This window comes from Micropterus salmoides, unplaced genomic scaffold (assembly GCF_014851395.1).
Source record: "Micropterus salmoides isolate LMB-PRFRI ecotype aquatic unplaced genomic scaffold, ASM1485139v1 Ms_hic_scaffold_10, whole genome shotgun sequence".
Taxonomy (NCBI): Eukaryota; Metazoa; Chordata; class Actinopteri; order Centrarchiformes; family Centrarchidae; genus Micropterus; species Micropterus salmoides.
Genome location: NW_024040041.1, coordinates 16,654,290 through 16,676,215, shown reverse-complemented (window position 1 = coordinate 16,676,215; position 21,926 = coordinate 16,654,290). Strand labels below are relative to the sequence as shown.

At 39.6% G+C, this 21,926-nt stretch overlaps 1 protein-coding gene and 1 pseudogene across 1 annotated transcript in view; both read left to right on the top strand.

Annotated features, from left to right (window-relative positions):
• LOC119888688 (cytoplasmic phosphatidylinositol transfer protein 1-like) overlaps positions 1-21,926 on the top strand; it is a 59,577-nt gene that overhangs the window by 20,614 nt on the left and 17,037 nt on the right. The window contains exon 2 of the mRNA XM_038699390.1: positions 21,380-21,528. Coding sequence (XP_038555318.1) covers positions 21,380-21,528 — 149 coding nt within the window. The remainder of the gene's footprint in view (positions 1-21,379; positions 21,529-21,926) is intronic.
• LOC119888708 lies at positions 3-2,318 on the top strand (annotated as a pseudogene).

The following is a 21,926-nucleotide window of genomic DNA, read 5'->3' as shown; positions in this document are numbered from 1 at the left end:
ACCGGTCTGGGCAAAGAGGTGGGTGTATTCTTTCATTTTGTTGACATTTCAGTGTACCTGTACCTGTGTTTATTTCCTGTATCTGTGAACACATAAAAGCTCCACACCACAACAGCTTTGTTCCTGTAGTTACCTACTCGTGGGACAACATGTGCAGTCACAGTTTTCTTTTCTGTGTGGTTTTCTCTCTTTTCAGTCCAGGTGAGTTACATTACTCCTCTATTTGTATGCATCAGTGAAATGTTTTAGTTTTAGTTATGATATAGTAAAAAAATATATATGAATACATTTCTGTCTCTCATATTACAGTTTTCTCGGACGAAGATTATTCACAAATCAGAGCATGCTGTACATTCAGGGGTCCAGGCTTAGAAGATGTAGAGTATATCATTACAGATACTTTTAACAAGAAATTAATGATCCAGTACAACAGCACAAGAGGCAACTGGACAGGATTCACAGCCTCTGCAATCGGAATAGAGCCATCTTGGAACAGTGATCCCGATGACGCAAGACAAAGACAATTTGAAAAGAAATCACTGTGTCTTGACATCATAGATTACATCCAACAAATAGGTAAGAGCATTTTTCTTAAGATTACTTAAAACCAAATGTACTATATGGATTTTAAAGAACTGTTGTCATGCACATAGACTTATTTCATGGCTGACATTTTTCCCATGAACAAATATTTCACCACAGACTCATCTTTGATACATGACAATATGTATATCTGATCAAAAAAGTTGCTATCCAGAAACAGAAATGGTCTATTGATGTTTTACCCAATAGAAGATATGAAACAATAACTTGTTTTTTCAGGTAATCTTACAGCTGTACCCACCATCAAGCTGAATTCAATGAAGCACCCACCCATGCTTGTGTGCAGTGCCTATAACTTTTATCCGAAACAAATCCGAGTAATGTGGTTGCAGAACGGGCAGGAAGTGACCTCAGGTGTCAGTTCTTCTGAAGTGATGTCTGATGGGGATTGGTATTACCAGATTCATTCCTACCTGGAGCACACCCCGACTACAGGAGAAAAAATTACCTGCGTGGTCGAACACTTCACCCTCTCTGAACCAGCGCTTCACGTCTGGGGTAAGTGTGCAGCTGTGATGCAAATTTTATGTAGGATAAGAAATTGGAAAATGTATAAATAAAATCATCTTTTTCTCACAATTTTAGACCCCTCCCTTCCTGTGCCAGAACGATTAAAATTGTAGTGGGACTGTGTGGTCTGATGCTTGGTTTTGTGATTGTGAGCTCTGGATTCATCTACTACAAGAAAAAGTCTGCCGCATTCTCCACTCTCTACCAAGGTGAAGAAATAAGAGGAAATTGATCATTGTAAAGTTAATTGATTGTAAATGGAATTCACTTCTACAATACTACTGTTATATATTTTCTACTGTGGTAAATTATTGTTCTACTCCTCATTTTAACAGAACAAGGGTCGATTCCCGTGGAACAACTCCCTGCAGCTGGAGCAACTTAGCAGTCTGAACAAACACCATTTTTCAGCACATACCATCTATATGATGATATGATGTGATGGTTATTCTCATAATTGTCACTATTGGGTGTAGGGCTGAACGATTAATTGCATTTTCTAATGGCAAAGGCTGCGATTACGTGCGACAGTAAAGCAGTCCCTTGACTTGTTGTTGTACAATGGCTTTAAGCTTGACAGAAGCTGACACTACAGAAACTTTAGTGTCACACAGGGAATGAAAGTGGCACCCGCCAACCGCGGGTAAATTGGTGTTGTTGGTGGGTGAAATCTTCTGGCCAACCGCCGCTTTGGTGGACAGGACAAATGTACAACAGAAAGACACATGTAGTAAGATAAGCGTATTGTGGTGATCGGCGCCTGTGTCACACACACAGCCACCAGTCAGCTCAGTAACTATCTTTGTAACGGCGTTTCAAACCAAACTCACAAGTCCCGTCTGTCCCGAGTTACAGCCTGGTTACAGCCTACTGCTTACCTGCATCGGAGGCTGCGGGGGAGGGCGGGGGGACTCCGGTGTTGTCGGAGAATTACTAAGCTTGTCTATTAAAGACGAGAGGCGTCACTTGGTTTTATTTTCGTTGGCCAACTTTTAAATTGAACCTCAAACTGAGTGTTTTTTGAGGTTTTTGATTAGAGATGGACTGAGATAAGGACCTTAATTGGTGGTTGTGTATAATGTTATATCATATTATTTAATGCCATGACTTGACTCTCAAATTATCTTTCTCATATTATAATAATTTGATACTTCTTCTCCACCATTGCTCATAATAATAATTCATGCAATTAAAGCATCACCTAATTTCATCATAAAACAGGCCTGGCCTACAAGAAAGAACAGTGTATGTTTAATCTGTATATCTATCTATCTAAAACATGTCTAATCAATAAATCTATATTTTATTCAATCATCCTGATGAAGCACATTAAAATAATGACAATAGTAGCAAATCTTAAAATGAAATTTCCACGTCAATGCTGTGTTGTGATAATAACAATAACAGACATTAATTAGGCTACATTACTTAAGACTTTAAATGTTTCTGACATGGATTAATTTCAATATTGAGTAATACATAAAATATGAAACGACCGAACATTAGATGACACGCGGTGTAACGTTACGTTACCATGACAGCAGCAGGACAGAAATTACTTTTAGAAGGCAATAAACGTGTCCTCGTGCTGATAATGTGCAGCGCTTGTGTGGCGACAGAAAGTAAACACGACGACGTCTTGTAGCAGGAGCTTGTGGGAGAATCCCACCGGATGCAGCGACGCGTCGTTGCGCATTACGTGCGTCGACGCGTCGTATTTACGTAACCGATTACGTCGACGAATCGTCCCAGACCCAATTAAATCGCAATTGCAATGTTGGTAAAAAAGAAAATCGCAATTAGATTATTTTCCAAAATCGTTCAGCCCAAATTGGGTGGTGGGTGGGGCTTTACAGAAGGAAGATAAGATTTATGGAAATAGTGAAACTGACATGTATTCATTGCTGCTTATCAACTTTCTCAACTGTAAGAACACTGTCACAAAATAAAGTGTTTGCATTAAATAAAATCTGTTTATTGACATGTTGGCCTGTTCTTCCCCGGAGTTAATGAAAGAGCAGTATTGGGCCAGGCAGTCATGTCATAAGGAATCAATATGAATTAGGCTTAGTAACCTGCATATCTTTAATAACTTAACTTTCTCTAATTGTTTTAGAGTAGTGTTTCTCAACATGGGGGAGCCTCCAGCTGTGAAGGGAAGTGTTTCAGTGTCCATGAGCATCAGTGAGCACCCTTCTTCTGTCATCATTGATCAAGTTGCACATTGTGAGCCAGGCTGTAGGCTGGTGTTACATTCAAGATACAATTTTGTTTATTAGTCATTATACAGCACAAGGCTGTATAACAAAACGAAATTTGAAGTTCCTTCATGCTACCCAGACACACCCGCCGTGGTGCATGGTACGGTTGTTTGGGCCGGGTGGATTGTGGTCTGCTGCCCTTTAATCCAAAAACCCCTCTTCATCTTCCAATGACTGTATTTTGGCAATAAAGCCAGAAAAAAATTATAAAAAACAAAACTGTAGCGAAGACCTATATGGTCCACAACTGCACTTCAAAGAAAGAGGGCTGCACGTCAAGGCCTTAAATAATCAGAATGATTTACCATAGTTATTGAATATTTGGATTTGTATGCTGTAAAGCATTTTGGATCAATTGTATTGTGTGAGAAGTGCTATATAAATAAACTTAAGTTGAGATTATTTTTTAAATTTACAAAAACAACTGCCTTCACCTTCATATTGAACTTAATAGAAATATCAATAAAATCTTCTGTCTCACTCTCTCTCTCTAAATATATATATATATACACACACACACATATATATATCCATATATATACAGTATATATATATATATTTAGAGAGAGAGAGTATATATATCCATATATATACAGTATATATATATCTATATATATATATATATATATATATATCCACTGAAGTTATCGTCAAGAACTTTGAGGTTTTAAATTATTTGCCTAAATTATTTGTTTTCAATTATTTGCCTCTGTAAAACAGTTTACAAAATCAAGGCATCAAATATAATGAGCTACAGTGTAGTCATCCATCGTCAACCAGGGGGGCTGGAGCCAATCCCAGCTGACACGGGGCAAAAGGTGGGGTACACCCTGGAAAGGTCGCCAGTCGATCACAGGGCCACAAATAGACAGTCAACCAAATTCACGCCTAAGGACAATTTTGGAGACACCAATTAACCTAGCCTGCATGTCTTTGGATGGTGGGAGGAAGCCAGAGCACCCGGAAAGAACTCAGGCGGACTCGGGGAGAACATGCAAACTCCACACACCGGGGTTTGAACCCATGACCTTCTTGTTGTGAGGCAACATTGCTAACCACTGCACCACCACGCCACCTGACTATCCACCTACAGTTTAGATAACTAAACTGTGAGATTTGTGTTCCATTATTAATTTTTTTATATGAAATAGTTGTAATGCAAGAAAATGCCGAACTAGTTTACAGGGTGTTTAACTGAAAATTTCACATTTTTTAAGAAAGCTGAATAATTTGGTACAAAGCTTTTGCCATCATAATCCCAGATATTCTCTCCATATTGATTAAAACAAATCATTTTAGACTTGATTCTCAAAACAAGAATGTACTGTATGCTAGTAATATGTTTGTTTATTTTTAAAACTAAACCATATGGACACAACAAAAAGTAGTGTCACACGTCATTGCTTGACTAAAATGAACATTTCCACTGAATGCAGTTTTGTACAGTGTTAACTGCTGTGTTTTTGCTTCTGCTGCTTAGACCAGTCTTCTTTGGATCTGCTCTGTAATGGATGTACTGTACCTGCCCTTATTGCACCTGGCACTGTTGGTGTGACTCTGCCAAGAGTAAAGCAATGCAGGAACTAAAACCATTTCCTGATACATGAGCCAAACAAACTTCAAATTGTATTTCTTTGTTTATGATTATCATCATGCCAACTTCCTGTTTTTTTTTACAGGATTCTCTTTTTACAGTTGTGCCTTTATTTATTTAGTTTGCCAAGCCCTTTCTCATCAGCAGTAGGGATGCACAGTTTTCCCAGATTACAGTAGACTGTAGATGGAGAAGCTGATATTTTATGCAAGACCAAACTAAGATAACACATGTGGTCAATTCTGTTCTTTCTCCCTTGCTCTGCTTTTCATGCTCATCTCTCTCTGTCTCAGCAGGTTTGTAAGAAGTACACTGTTTTTCTCTCTATCTATGCATAATTAATGAGATGGTTTTCCCCAAGTAACCAGAAAATCAAGTTGTACCAAAACACTCCAGAGTGGAACAGAAGGGACAAACGGCTTATGTAATATGGAGGGAGTGCTGTTTATCAACCAACTGAAGGAGGCCTGTGAAAAAATCACCTGATTGTTGATCAGGGCTTGGTCCTTTGAAAAAGTAGAGGTGAAGACTGACAATATTGTTTATTGCTGGTAGTGTTTGTGTGTGTGACCACACATGCATATGTTTGTGACACAAATTACATCAATCAAAAATCAGCATTACTACTAATGCATATCACACCTTAGCATTAGGGTTGGGCCGATAGACGATGCCATCGTCCTTCACTGATGGCTGACAGACATCACAATGTTGAGCCGGCATCATGATTGTAGACATCATCCAATGCCAATTTTGTAGACATCGCTCAACCCTATTTAGCATCCACCTGTGATTTTGGTTTCTTATTCATTTCCCGCAAGGGGATTGATTTGGTCTGCCAATCCATTCTCTCACAACTCGTCACATATGGATGCTTGGTCAAGACCCCTTAGCATAGCTTTTTAAATGCGTGGGTGCCCCTTTGACGTAATGTCTGGGCGTGTAGGACTCCGTGGTCAGGTTAGCAACAATAAATATGCAACATCAGTTTACTATCAAAATAAAACAAGTGGTTAATGTTGTGAAACACTTGTTTCAATCGTTCCGACACGTAACCATTCTACCCTATTTAGATACTGCAGGAGGGTGGCGGAGTCCACTAGGCGGCAGGCTAGACCATCAGGATACTCACAGCCAAATAATGGGGTCTTCACAGTGGATAACGAGAACAGGCTGCATATAAAAACCATAAAAAGGGCAGTGGAGATCTAATCCAAATGCGCATTAACTGTTTGATGTTCTAAAAGTTATATTTATTATATTTTTTATTAAGAACATTAAGCACATAATATGTTTGCAATTACATATTAAGAAGGACCCTGTCAAGCATTTTAAATAAAAAACAATAATAACATTAGCAAACAAAATGTATATTGTTGTGTTTCTTCCGTCCCACCCCTGTGTATCATCTGTCCCACATGGTAGGGACGAATGGAACAATGTGTACCTTTCGCTTAAAGTCAAATTATACCAATGTCGTTGCACAGTTTTACAAGATAGCACCTGGTATTAATAGAACACACACGAGTTGTTGATCACAACAATTTGTTTCTGTTAGTAACGTTATGTTTTAAAATGGCGATTATTGGAATCTAAATTTCACGCAAATCCATCCAGTAATTGTGATATTTGTCTCAGTAACACAAATGTCATTCAAATGGTGGTTCTAGAGGAAAAGCCAGAGAACCATGAATGTCTGTACAAAAAGTCGTGCCAATCCACCCTGTAGATGTACAGATATTTCACTAAAAGCAAAATATGTCAACCCTAATGTTCACCAAAAGTACCCTGAATCTGTTTCATGGCAATCAGTCTGCAAACAGTTGCTGAGATATTTCAGTCTATACCAGAGTGGTGGTCTGGTCAGTCGACCAACTGACAGATAGAGGAGAAAGTGACATACATCATAAACACAGGAAGAGGACTGAAGTAGTGGGAAGGGCAAAAGAGCGACAGCTGTCCTCAATCAAGTCATCTTATGTAACGTTTCAACAATCCTTTGCAGTACTGCCTTCTTTTTGCTCTTGTATTCCTGCTCATCATCTCTCCTAGTCTTTTACACTCTTCCTAATCCAGTCTCCTTTTTTCCTAACCTTTTTTCCTCTCTCTCTGTTACATGCATGCACAAACACATCACTTCAGTAGGCCACCCAGTGTGCTTGCCAGGCAGGGAGTAAGAGAAAATATGATGCACAGTGGAGGGATCCGTAGTGAGTGATCTTGACGTTATGTAATCTTTGGTTTGGTGACCACAGACACTGCAGAGATGCAGGATTATAAGAGGGGTGGTTAGGAACAGAGGTAGAGAGGGAAGCACAGCAGAGTGTGCTCTCTCCCGCCTGCAGCGATCAGTATTAATAAGTTACACACGTTTTGACGTAGTTTATGTAATGCACGCTTTTGCTCCTGGCAAGTGGCTTTTAGAAGACCTCTCAAAACAAATTAAATTCTATCTATTAATTCAATTCAATTCAAATTAGCTTTATTGGCATGAATGTGTAACAACAATATTGCTGAAGCATCATACATACAACAATCAACCCCATACATTTCATTAAACAAGTAATTAAAGCGTAAAGTAATCAAAGCGTATGTGTGTGTGTGTTAAAAAATAAAAATATATTAAAAATAAAATAAATAAATAAAACAGTAAGCGTGTGTGTGTTTGTGTGTGTGTGTGTGTGTGTGTTAAAAAATATATATTAAAAATAAAAATAAATAAATAAAACAGTAAGTGTGTGTGTGTGTGTGTGTGTGTGTGTGTGTTCAAAAATAAAAATATATAAAAAATAAATTAATAAAATAAAATAAATAAATGAAACTATTAATTGATTAAAAAATAATAAAATTAAAATAAAAAAAATCAGTGTCAAATATAAAAACAAAACAATTATTAAAATATCAAATGATCAGAATAATAATAATTTGAAAATCTGTACAATTATTTATCAGTCTGAGGTTCCACTGGTTGTCCGCACTTCATGGCATGAGGAGATATATTTTGCAGTAATTATTTCACATTTGGGCATTTCTCCCAGTAAATAGGGGAGTTTCTGTGTGTCTGATATGAATTTGTATTCGTTTGAATATGTTACTGCTACTCCAACACAACACTCGGCAGCTCACACTCCATCCTCACTCCGCACGCAGTGTTGAAGCAGATTCTGCTCAGTCCTGCTCTGAAAACCCATAGCCGGCATCTCCTCGTCCTCTTTTCTCCCCAACCACACTAATAATTGGTGACTCCATAACCAGAAACATCCGTTTCTTTAACGCTACCACTCACTGCTTCCCCGGTGCCACCACAGCTGACATTTAAAAAAAACTCCAGGACCTAATGCCATCGCTCCAGCCCTCCATCACAAGAGTGATAGTCCATGTCGGAACAAATGACACAGCTCTTCGGCAGTCTGAGCTGACAAAATCAGATTTGAACTGTCTTTTTAACTTTTTAAAGCAGTGTGGAAAGTCCGTTTTTATCTCTGGTCCCATTCCCACAGTTGGTCGCGGTGGTGGCCGCTTCAGTAGACTCCTTGGCCTCCTCGACTGGCTCCAGTCTGCCTGCAGGGCTCACGGTGTGTGTTATGTCGATAACTTTAATATTTTCTGGCAAAGAATGTCTCTTTTTAAGACAGACGGACTTTACCCAAACAAACGGGGGCTCAGAAATGTTAGCTGCTCACATACAGCATGTGGTGCGGTCCACACATGACTTACGTGAATGACTAATCATTCATGCAGCACACCTGGACACACCACCGCTCACTGAACAGATCTCTGCCTCACTGCCACAAACAACTGTCTCCACCTGCTGGCATGTAAAGCCGTCTGCTCCCAGCGCTGTTCCAAAGACTTCTATTCCTGTCATCATCACGCATAGACCAGTAAACCGAAATGTGCACATCCCACACAGAAATAATAGTAATCTCTCTTAAGGATTAGGACAACTGCACCAACTCCAGCACCCAGAACAAACTCATTTAAAATGGCTCTCTTCAATGTGAGATCTCTGTCAAGTAAGACTTTTATCTTAAATGATTTTATCTTGTCTGCAAATCTAGATTTTATGTTTTTAACTGAATCATGGTTGCAAATGAATGACTATAGCCAGCTAGCTGAACTGTGTCCGCCTCAATATGATTGCTTTAGTCAACCGAGGGTCAGTGGTCGTGGTGGTGGGCTAGTGAGCGTGTATAGGAAAAATTTAAAATGTCATCAAGTACTGTGATGAATTTAACTCCTTTGAAGTTCTCACTCTTGCAACTATCATATTTGTTATAATTTATCGCCCCCCAAAACCGCCTGGAGGATTTTTATCAGAACTTCCTAAATTTTTATCTACTCTGGTTTTAAATTATGACAGAATTGTTCTTTGTGGCGATTTTAATATTCATGTTGATGACCCCACCAATGTTAATGCAACTGACTTTTTAAATATGGCCACTTCTTTTAACTTCAAACAACATGTTAAAGTGCAAAACCATAACCGTGGTCATACACTGGACTTGGTTTTTACCCTGGGTGTCAGCATTTCCTCTGTGGAATTAGTGGACATGACCATATCTGACCACAGATGTATTGTTTTTAGCTGCCATTCGCCTGCTACACATGCCGCCTCACCAAGCTCCGTGTGTTCTCGCATCTTTAATGAACAAAGTGTTTCAAAGTTTTGCACATTCTTTCAGAGCCAAGGCCAACACCTGTCTGATTCCAACACCAACAATCTGGTCGATCACTTCAATTATATCTGCTTGTTGTCACTAAATATTACTGCTCCTCTAAAGGTTAGGCCTACGTCTAAAGCTAGTAAGCAACCCTGGATAAATGACAGCATTCGCAGCCTAAAAAGGGAATGCAGGAAAGCAGAGATGGAAAAAATCCAGTCTCCAAGTCCATTACCTCAGTCTGAAGGATTTATTAATTAAATACAATAACTTGGTTAAGGATGCAAGAACACACTATTTTTCTGAACTCATTACTACACATAAACACAACCCCAGGTTTCTGTTTAAGACTGTGGATCAGCTGGTAAACCCAACCCCTCCTTGTGCCTCAGCTGGAAGTAATGATGACTGTGAATTGTTTTTATATTGTTATACCAATAAGGTCGTGTCAATCAGAGCCTCTATTACCCCCGCAGCCTCTTACTCAGAGGTTCCTCACCAGCAACAAGAGAGATTTAGCCAGTTTTATCCCATCGACTTGTCTGAGCTTTTAAAAATGAGAGACTGACACAAATGAGAGTGTCCTCCAGCCCACTTGATGTAATACCTACAAAGTTTTTACTGAAAGTAATAGATTCTGTTGGGCCCTATTTGATCTCTTTTTTTAACAGCTCCCTATCTACTGGTTGTGTCCCTGATTATTTTAAAACGGCTTGCGTGAACCCACTTTTAAAGAAACCTGGTTTAGATCCCTCCCTCCATCAAAATTTTAGACCAATTTCAAAACTGCCTTTTATTGCAAAGATTCTAGAAAGAATTGTGTCCAAACAGATGCTCACTGTACTGGAAAATAACAAAATATTTGAAAAGTTTCTGTCAGGTTTCAGGAAGTACCACAGCACTGAGATTGCCTTTTAATGTCTGCTGATGATGGCATGTGCTCAGTCCTGGTACTCCTGGACCTTAGCGCTGCTTTTGACACCATTGATCACAACATCATGTTAGACAGACTGAGGCACTGGGTGGGGATCTCTGGTACTGCCCTTTCATCCTACCTGTCAAATAGGAAGTTTTGCGTGTCTGTAAACAACTATGTCTCTTCGTTCTGTCCAGTTAAATATGGTGTGCCTCAGGGTGGTCTTAGGATCCATTTTGTTTTCCTTGTATCTGCTTCCCCTTGGACATATTATCCATAAACATGGCATTTCTTTTCATATTTATGCTGATGACACACAAATGTACTTGCCCGTCAGATCCACAGACCCTGGAATGCTGAGTTCACTTAACAACTGCCTTTGTGAAGTTAAAAAATGGATGTCAATAATTCCTCCAGCTGAACTCAGACAAAACAGAAATCCTGGTCATCGGGTCATAGCAGATGGCAAATCAAATACTGCCATCTGCTGGTTCCCTAGTAAATCACATTAAGCCTGTGGCAAAGAACCTTGGTGTCTGGTTTGATAGTAATTTAAATTTCGAGCAGCACACCACAAAGCTTGTTCAATCATGTTTTTATCAACTTAGAAATATAGCAAAAATTTGATCTATGCTAACTTTTAAGGACACCGAGACTATTTTACACGCCTTCATCTCATCACGCCTGGATTATTGCAACAGTCTTTTCACCTATTTAACACAAAAATCTATTAATCGACTCCAGACTGTCCAGAACTCAGCTGCCAGGCTTTTAACCAGAACAAAGAAATATGACCACATCACCCCTATTTTAGCTTCATTACACTGGCTCCCAGTATGTTTTAGAATTGACTTTAAAATTCTATGATCACTTTTAAAGCTCTTCATGGCCTCTCGCCTTGTTATATTTCTGACCTTTTAGTCCCATACACACCAGCACGTACCTTGAGATCCTCAGGCAGAGGTCTGTTGTCTGTTCCAGAGTCTCGACTGAAAACTAAAGGGGAGAGCGTTTGCTGTCAGGGCCCCGAGGCTCTGGAACAGCCTGCCCGAGGAAATCAGGTCAGCTGAGTCAGTGAACTCTTTTAAGTCCCTTCTTAAAACATACTTTTATAGGAGAGCCTTTCCCGATCTTATTTGACTTTATTTTATCCCTTTTATTTTATTATATTTTACTAATTTTATATTTATCTTAAACGTGTATTTTAGTCTTTTCAATGTTTTCATGCTTTTATCTTGTATTGTTTTTATATTATTGTCTCTTGGGTATTATTGTCTTTACACTTGTTAAAGCACTTTGTAACTTGTTTTTGAAAAGTTCTCTACAAATAAAGATTATTATTATTATTATTATTATTATTATTATTTGGGGCATGATGTTAGAAAGTGCAGCTCTGTCTCTACCTGTCCTCTGTCACATTGGGAGCAGAGTCTGTCCTCTTGTGGTAGCCAGCTCAGTCTGTGGCGACCCTTTTCTATGGCCAGGCTGTGTTCATTTTAATATTATATTATAACTCCATATTATTATTATTGTATTATAACTCCATTTTAATGAGGTGTATGAGGTGAGGTGTTTACATTAAACCAATATCTGTACAGATATCTAATATTGTTGGGTGATTTGATATGAACCTACAATGGAGGTTTACATTTTCCACTCTGACCCCCCTTCAGTTTTCCCTTAAAGAAGCACAAACAATGAATAATATACCGTATAGGCTAGTATGTGGTCATGTTTTTTTTCAAACTTAAGTGCTGTTTAGTGTTTAACTACAAGGACACATGGCTACCTCCAGGGTGCAAATTATACAGCCGACAACCGGGGAGTCAATTTAGGAAACCCAGTACAGCGCAGGTACATGCGACAATGCTTACAATATCTTCTCTTATTCAACTAATGTCATCAGTCCGTATGATAAATCAAATTCATTACACCAGTTGATGGGTGCCCCATACCACACAACAACTTCTGTAGTCAGAGGTCACCAAGTATTCTAGAGCAAAACACAACACAGAACAGCAGACCATCGAAAAACTCAAACACAGACCCACACAATGCTGAACCAGAACCAAAGACATTATCATAAAATACACTCTGCATTATCATTTCTAATTCCTAATTCTTATCATTTCAAGTAGTAAGTTTCAACTTGCTCTTTTTTTTAGCAAATATCTCCTTTCCTCTTGCTCATGTTGACTGTGAATTCAGTGTAATCTGGGTTCAATAAAGCAGTAGTCATACACTGTTGGGGAATTGGGAATTGTTGGATCTCTTCCGTGCTCTATATAAAAAGTGCAATGAGATGACTTTTGTTATGAATTGGCGGTACATAAGTAAAACTCAAACTGAATACATTTGAAATAACAAACATGGACTTTAACATTTATCTGGTGAAACTCCTGAATTCCAGAGTGAAAACAAACTCTATATTGATATCAAAATGTATCTCTACAATAACTACCATAATCCTCTATTTCACTGCTCATGCCTGAGAACCAGTGTTATCTGACAATTAGATAAAATGTGGATATAGTGGTAAAAAAAAAGTTAAGTGTATTAAAGTATAGCTAACTATTGACAATAACTTACAGTGTCTCCACCAGCTTGTGGTGGACTGGACTGGAGCACTGAGTGATGTGGGCAGACAAGACGTTTCAACTAATATAAAGGTTAGGAAATGGAATGGTCCATTTTAGGGGTATCTGATATCACATTTCAAGATTCTTAAATATAATGGCATGAATATGGGAAATACATTGTAATATTTACAATTAGAGGTAAGAAAGACCCTCTGAACTGTTGTTTTTACCTCTTTTGGGGCATCCCTCCCCATAATTTGAACCATGGCTACCCCTGTATATCTTGTGAAGGAGGAGTGTCCAATGTTAGACAACAACCTCTGCACAATGAATTCCTGCTACCGATGTATGAATCTACAGAGTCTCAAAATACCTTTCAGTTTAGGTTGACTTGAGGGAGCAAGCAATAACAATTAAATGTTCAAAAACATACTCTGTGCCTCTGTGGGTAGTATCTGAACCTCCAGTTCTTCCTGAAGAAATGGCGCTGCCACTATATTATCATGCTGTAACCTGTCACACAGTAGTGTTGAGCTTCCACAACACACTGCTTACCTGATCCAGCTTCTTGGCATCCTCTGACGTTGTTTATGTGACTAACACTGCTATGACATGTGAATTTATCAAACCATTACAGGCAGTTAACCTTCACATTTTGCTGCATCAGCGTGAATGCAGCAAATGCAGTCAGTCACATGAACTCGCTCTCAACAGTGTGCCCGCATTTCTGCTGAAACAGCAGTGTGTGATGTGTGTGTGTTGTACTTTAGTCTTTGTGAAAAAAAGTTATAGTTTCAGAGCTCGAGACTGAAGGAACTTTTGCGTTACTGTTAGGTTGGGAGAAAGTAGTCAGTTTAGACGTCACATGTAGCCTGGAGGTTTAGAGACAGGGGTTAAGTAACTGTCCCCATAAGTACAAGAATATGTGTGTGTGCCCTCCTCTGACTGACTGACTGTCTTGATTAAAGCTACATTATGTAAGATGTGTTTTTTTGTGTGTTTTGACACCCCTGCAGCTTCAGTGTCATTCATTGCTGTCAGAAATAAGGACAGCTGTACACATGCATTTGATAATGATTACAGTGCGTTCAAAAACTATCCTCTTCTCCTCTGCTATTAGCTAACGTTATGTCCATAGAGGCTGCTGAGCCCAGTTATGATGCCGGCTCACCTTGCTCGACACCGGAACCGCTCTCCACCTGCAGCAGCATAATGTTCCTTGAAACTTGGGTGGCAAGCTAGCCAACAAATCTAGACAAAAACCGATGCAAGAGCACTTCCAGTAACGTTATGTCCAAGTGTGTTATCTAGTATGTTTGCTAACATCAACTAGACATAGCTTATGGCTAAACCTGTCTGTGAAACCTCTGGCTGATTTTGCTCATGTTTACAACTTGCTAACACACTCAAACATCAAGCAATCACAACAACACAAGACATAGCAAGCGAGTTAATAAGTTATTACTTACTTGTCCAACAGAAAGAAGGTCAGTTTGGCATCTGTTCTGCTTGCTTATGTCCAACTAGTTAAAGCCAGTCCGATATTTATTCTCTCACTCTTGCTCGTCACCATAGGTGCCATTTACGCTGGGGACGCTGGGGACATGTCCCCACCACTTTTTTAAAAGTATAATTTGTAAAAAATAAAAAATAAAAAAAAAACATTCAGAAAACATGCATTGCAATTAAAATGTAGAAGAAACAAATGTGCATTCTCCAAGAAAAAACAAGCTACTATTATTAAATGACCCAAAAACGTGCATGCACCAATCAGTAAATTGTTCCCTGGGAACATGAAAAAAGAGGAGGGACAACTAAATCATGCCTTCATATGTGTTGCCTCAGCAGGGATGATATTAAATGAGAAAAGTTTATCTACAGGAGAAACATTGAACTCACCACAGCATGCCTGAGAGCTGCACTGACTTATATTCTATTATATTTATATATTTTGAAATGTCATGTGCTACCTGAATTTTGTGTTTCCTTTTAAAAAATAAAAACAATGTGGTTAATGATCAAAATTTCCCTCATATATCAGCATTGAGGATGTCTTAAAAACACTGTTTAAGGAGCTTTTCGTCTCGTTCTCGTAACGTTAATATCGCGATGTCTCGCGACCTAAGTGTCTCTTCACACCCATAATCTGAGCCCGTATGTCCCCATCACTTTTCAACACAAAGTGACGCCCTTGCTCGTGACTCACTTCCTCTGACAATGTGTTCTATGATTTCTTCGCAGCCTCTGCCATGGCATCCAGCTAGCTTCTTCCAAAGAACTTACAATGTACATTAGCTAGTTTTTGCTTCTCGTATAACTTGCTTGCTGAAGAGTCATTTTGGTGCCATAAACAATTACAACGGTGTCGTGATAGATGTCCGGCCGGGGATTGCCATGTTACATAGTGTAGTAGATGGTGTAGGGAGCCTGGAGAGGTAATGAAAGAGAGTCTATTGACAATATTACATATGTGGTTTTCTTTTTACCCCTTAACCTGCACTGTGTGTTGTGTTCTTCATCTGCTGGGAGATTTTGAGTCAGTTTGTGGGCAGCTGAATTTATAGACATGTGTGCTGTACACCTGCAGATCCATTAACAATATGTCTACTGTTGTGCTTATCCAGGATCAGTTTAGATTATACTGATTATGTTTAGATAATGGCATGCAATATTCAGCGTAATTCTTCCCAATTTACTGTGGAATTGTTTGTTTGGTGAACTGATACATACACAATATGTTAAGTTGAAATGAGTGGAAATTACTTAATTGTTTCAAGCTTACATGGTGACACCTTTTTCGAGGATTCAACTGCTGCTGCTTATTTATTCAAAGTACTGTGAGTATTTTCTGTCCAAGTTTTAGACAATGTTTGTTATCACATGGTTTGATAAATTAGGATCAACCTTTGCCAGCAAATATAAATATGTCTCTTTTGCATTTTGGACAGTTTCATATGGCCTGGTTTGTGTGCATCTGCTGTGAGAGGCGTGGTGTTTATATCTGAGTGCGCCCACTGATGTCCAACAATATGGATGGATTTCACAAAGATATAACAAATGATGGTATTATGTAAGGAATAACTGAGAACCTTTGTGTTTTATACTTATTTATACTTATTGTTGAACTCCAGGGACTAATAGTATACATATACTAACACTTAGTATATGTACATATAAATTATTACACAGTGATTACCAAATGAACTGGGCCAATAATTGTATTAATAATAATATATTTTGTGACTATTGATCCCCTTTGCATGAATACTGAGTTAGATTTAGGATGATGTGCCTACGGAGATAGACACAGATACTGATCTCTCCATTATTCACACACACACACACACACACACACACACACACACACACACACACACACACACACACGTACGTTTACTTATGTCACTTTTGGGGACATTAGATAGACTTACATTCATTTCAGCTGGTCTTTAGTCTGAAGGAGCACACACACACACACACACACACACACACACAAATGGACACCTAAAAGCAGAAGCTATTTATCTCAACAGGAGCACTGTCATTTGTCCAAGAATACAATGCAGTAATTACCCTGTCTCTGGATGAATTTTAATTACATGTTAAACATTGTGCCCAGTATTGTCTTATGTGCTTGTGTGTGTCTGTGTGTGTCTCTGTCAGGATTCTTATCTTACACTCACACTAACACACTCCTTGGCTGTAGCACAATGAACACAGCTCCCTACCACCTGCTGTTTTGCTAGAACAGAGAGCCAGAAAGAGACACAGAGAGTTTGATCACAATACAGGCTCAATGCTTTTATCTTTAAATGGTATTTTACATTTCATATGCATATTATGGAGGGAGGGAGGGGTTGCATTTATTTGGGAAACTGCTCTCAATATCCAAAGATCACAATGCGTGTCAGTAATTCCTATGTTCTACATTTAAATGTACTGTTATCACCTTGTTCAAGGTACTGATATTGTCATGTGAAAATGTAACTTTTGTACTATTTACTTGTTGAAGGAAAGGTTTGACATTTTGGGAAATGCCTTTGTTTAAGCTCCCAGTCCAGGCAGAGTCAGCTTATAGGACCTCTATCTGAGCTAACTAGCTAATGGTAGATGAGTAAGTAAGAACATTTCCTAAAAAATGTCAAACTACTGCGTTGTTGTTGTTGTTGTTTAACCTGAAATACTGTCCCCATCCTCCTTCCTCTCTCTTTTAACTTTATTCCAGCTGTCTGTGTGCACTCGTTACTATGTAATATTGAGGAATTTGTGGTGTGAAAACAGAGGTATTGAAAGAAAGGAAGTAGAGGGACCAATATCAAGATGTTTTTTTGGTTTCATGATTTTCCACAGGTCAGCTCGCCCTGCCAGTCTCCCTCTTAAAAGTGATATTCTAGTTCTCAAACTCATGTAATAACTGGCAATAGAAGGGGCTCCGTGGGTCATGATACTCTGCAATACACTTGTGTAAAGAGGATATGGCAGAAGGCAACAACTGAGCGCTGAAGATGACTAAACTGTGTGTGGCTTTAACATAATGAGCTATTTGAAAGGTTGGTGGCAGAGAGTGAGAGATGGAGTTCACAGGTTGAAATGAGGCAGAAATGTAGAGGTGGGGTGAGGAGAAAAAGAAGCAAAAAAGAAGGAAATAGCGTCTAGGGAGCGAGTGCGAAGGTAAGAAGATAAATCAACTGACAGGTGGAAGAGAAATTATACACCTGAGCTTGTGATCCAGCATCTTTTCTCTTTGCTATCAGCCCCTGATCCTGCCCAATGGCTCTATTATCTTTAGAGAAAGAGAGGTACAAAGAGCTCATCCATGGCCCCTCTAACCTGAGCAAAGGCCACTTCTCTCTCCTAGTCATTAGAGCCTGATTTACAAAGACAACAATGAAAACAGCCTTTCATTCATCAGCTGCAGCTCTCAGGGGCTCTGAGGACAGCAGACAGGGGCTGAATACAATGGCAGGTAGGAAGAACCTTGTGTTTGTGTGTTTACACAGTGTATCTGAACTCTGAGTAAGCACATGGAAACAGGAAAGATGGTGCTTAATGTTAATACATTAATGTTGCTAGCCATCAATATGATCAGAGTGGCACTCAGAGGTCCTCTCGAGCGAGTACTCTGCCTTGATGCTTTTCATCTCGCAGGGAGATTTGTGTATGGCGTTCAACCCTCTGTCCTCTTTTTTTCTTTGAAATAACTAACTCACTTTTGCGAACACAGTGACAAAGTCTTAGTTGTTTTTCGGTCATTAGCCGCTTTTTTGAAACTGCTGTATTCTGCTATGTGCTTAGTATGTGCCTTGTGGTTGGTTTCACCTTGTGACTGCTATTCCTTTCTGTCATTTTTTTTTATACAACGTATTTGGCATGTGTTAGCATGATTTTTGAGGCTATTCCCCTTGTGCATCTCCTCATACATATTAAATTCTATTGCAGCTTTACTCAGATTACATTTGGTGCTTTTCCATTACCAGTACCAGCTCAACTCGACTCAACTCGACTTGACTCTACTCGACTCGGTTTGGCCGTGCTCCATTTTGCATTACAGATAGTACCCAGAGATAGTACCCGTCAATGTAGCTGGTCGCCGCAACGTAATTTTCAATGCAACACACACACCAGCGACCCACATACAGCTGTCTCTTGATTTAAGTTAAAAAGTTTCAACATTACTCAGAATGTAAACACAGATAAGCGGTATGAAAACCTTCCAGCTGTGTTTTCCTCTGCCGTTGTTGCTGCAGTGGTCTGTGTGACGGTGGGACCAGAGGGCCCTGTGAGCGGGCGGCTGGCCGGCCTCAAAAGCTCCTACCGCGGGTTGCCGCAGGTCAATATTCAAAATCTGCACAGTTGATTTCTCACCTCAAAACTTGTCAGAAGTGGATTTAGTGATGAAATTACATAAGAAAACTGTAAAATATAAAACTTTCTGTTGCTGCCCTCTGTCAGGCGCCCGCAATGATGATGCAGTGAAATGTGACGATTCTCTCTGACCAATCAGTAGTCTGCTGTGTTTTCACGTCACATTTTAGTATCACCTCAGCTCGCTTGGAACCTCAACGGAGGTGATACGAAAAAAAGTATCTGTTAGCAGGTACAGGTACAACTTTTCCACAATGGGAAACCAAGCAAAGGCAAGTCGAGTCGAGCTGGTACTATGCAGTGGAAAAGGGGTTATTGATGATTTTATTGAACCCAACATGATCCATTTGTGGCCCCTCGGGGGCAGCACAACAAGCTGTAAACACAACCTCGACGTATTACCGCCCTATAGTTGATATGAGGATTTTGCTGGAGATGATATCAAACAGTGGCTTATTTACACATCCAGTAGACACGGAGCAACTTTAGTATTTATTTAGAGTCCTTTTTGTGTCCCCGTGACAAATATCCAACTCCTGAAGGAAATACCTGTCTCTTTAGCTGCTTAATACTCCGCTATGTTCACCAGCTAATCACTAACATTGTCTATCTGCTGTTTGGTGCTGAGCAGGAAGTGTACAGTCAATTTGCCTCTGAAAATGACACCGGTGAGACAAAACCAAAATCCATGTAAAACAAAATTTTTATTTAATGTACTGAAACACTTTGTAGAGCTGAGAAGGACCTCAGACTTAGGGCTTCCCCCGACTAAAGATTTTCCTGCTCGACTAGTCGTTTGTTCAAGCCATTATCCACTCGTCGCATGTTTATTATTTTAGTTGAATTAGTTAACACTGTGCAAATAATTACAAAACTGTACTGAGGAGGCTTCAAAATATACATTTACAAGTGGCATGAAGTACCCCGCATGTTAACAACAAGCGGTAATGATTTTGAAGTCGGTTAAATCTTCTGATTAACTAACGGTTAAGTCGACTATTAGGGGGCAGCCCTACTCAGAGTTGAGCGATAATTCTCTGTTGGTTCATCAGTTTGACCCATTTACCCCTACAGGTAATCATTTGATTCATTAGTAACACAGAAATAATGATTTGAGGGGCTTTGAGTTACTGTAGAGATTAAGCCATTATCCATTCATCCTTAGAATTTCTTTCCTGGTTGTTGTATGCATAAATCATTCTGACGGATTCACTGTCCGTGTGCTATGTATGTCTGTCATGTGCGTTTGTGTGTGACTAAATAAAGGTTGCTCTTTTATTACGCCTGGCCTGTGACGGTGTCATTGCGGTGGAAAAAATTATGCTAAACTCCAACAGCTGTTCATTTAGAAACACACCGCCATCAAAATTCTAGCTGGGAATACTCTGTCTCACTCCCTGCCTTGCTCATGGTTGGCAGATGGAAACATTTGACATTGTGATATAAGAACTTACACCCTGGGCTTGTTTACTGGTAACTCAGTGGCTCTGCTTTTTTCCTACTACACTATCACATATCTCTCCTCTCCATTCCTTGCTTTTTGTGGCTAGATGTAGAGTCACAAGTTAACATCCCAGGCAGTCCTTGCCCTTTTTCCGTTAGCTTAACACAGCTATCCTTGGTTGGAGTTCTGTTTGTTTGTGTGTGTGTGTGTGTGGCAGTCAGAGTCCTAAATGAACCCTTGGCATTCCAGCAGAACGACATAAGTCACCATCTCAGCCAGATTGATTTCCTCGGCCCGGAAATAGGCTTACGAGCAGTCGGAAATCTCCGTCCTGGAGCACCCTTACTCCAACGCTTGTCGTTTTCCAAATGTATGGAAAATAGTTTCCGTGTGACGCCTCAGTCCCAGTCCAGCCTGTCAAGGCGACCAAAAGTGACATTGTCATCAGGCCAAGTGGGTCAGTCAGTGATGAGTGAAAGATGTGGATGTTGGCAGATGTGCCACAAGGTCCTGTGGTCACCTAACTGGCTACTGCTGCTGTCGTTACTATTGTTGTGCTGCTTGGTCCTGACCTGATATGAGGCCTTTGTCATTATACTGCTGACAGCTCCTAATCCCCAGCTTTCTTTTGTTATGACGGCTGTGCCCAGGTGTCAGGACCATGCAGTGAGAGCTGTAATCCTGGTATTTTCCCTTCTGCATTTATTTTTATGGCCGCTATAAAATTATACTGTTGAGTCAATTGTTGAATTTCAAGCAAGAGCGCATTGTTTCCATTCAAAGAGTGGCTTCATCGGAATTGTACTCCAGATGTTTGCTGTTATAACAATGTTAATGTTTCAGGATGGCCTTCTTCTCCTAACTTTTTGTCTCCAAAAGTCATATAAAACAATTGATCTAATATCATGTTTCTTTGTTTGTCACCTGTTTGTCTGTCTTTCAGTACCGGATTGGCCAGCTGTATATGATCAGTAAACACAGTCATGAACAGAGTGAACGTGGGGAGGGGGTGGAGGTGGTCCAGAATGAGCCGTACGAGGACCCTGAGCACGGATCAGGCCAGTTCACCGAGAAACGAATCTACCTTAACAAGTGAGTGCCTTCCACGTGCTATGTATGTATGTAATTAAATAAATCATTTACAATGTGTATAAATTTGTGACGTCAAATCCCACATAATTCTGCTGAGGACTTGATATTCTTCTAATATTTCATCTCACACTAACAATCCTCAGCCTTCCATCACAGGCCGCCTCATTAGGCTGCTGCTGATTAAAGCTGTCAGGAGAGAGGTGACAAAGAAAAGATGATGTGATGTTTTTTCACTGCATAGCTGTCACTGACACTCATTGTTGCTGCAGTCCTTGGTGTTAAGACAAAGATTAGCCATTGGTTAGATGTGTAACGATGCATTTAAGTCATCATCTGTTGGCTGTCTTATAAAAATAAAAATAAATAGTTGAGTGTATATATAGCCACATATTCACATA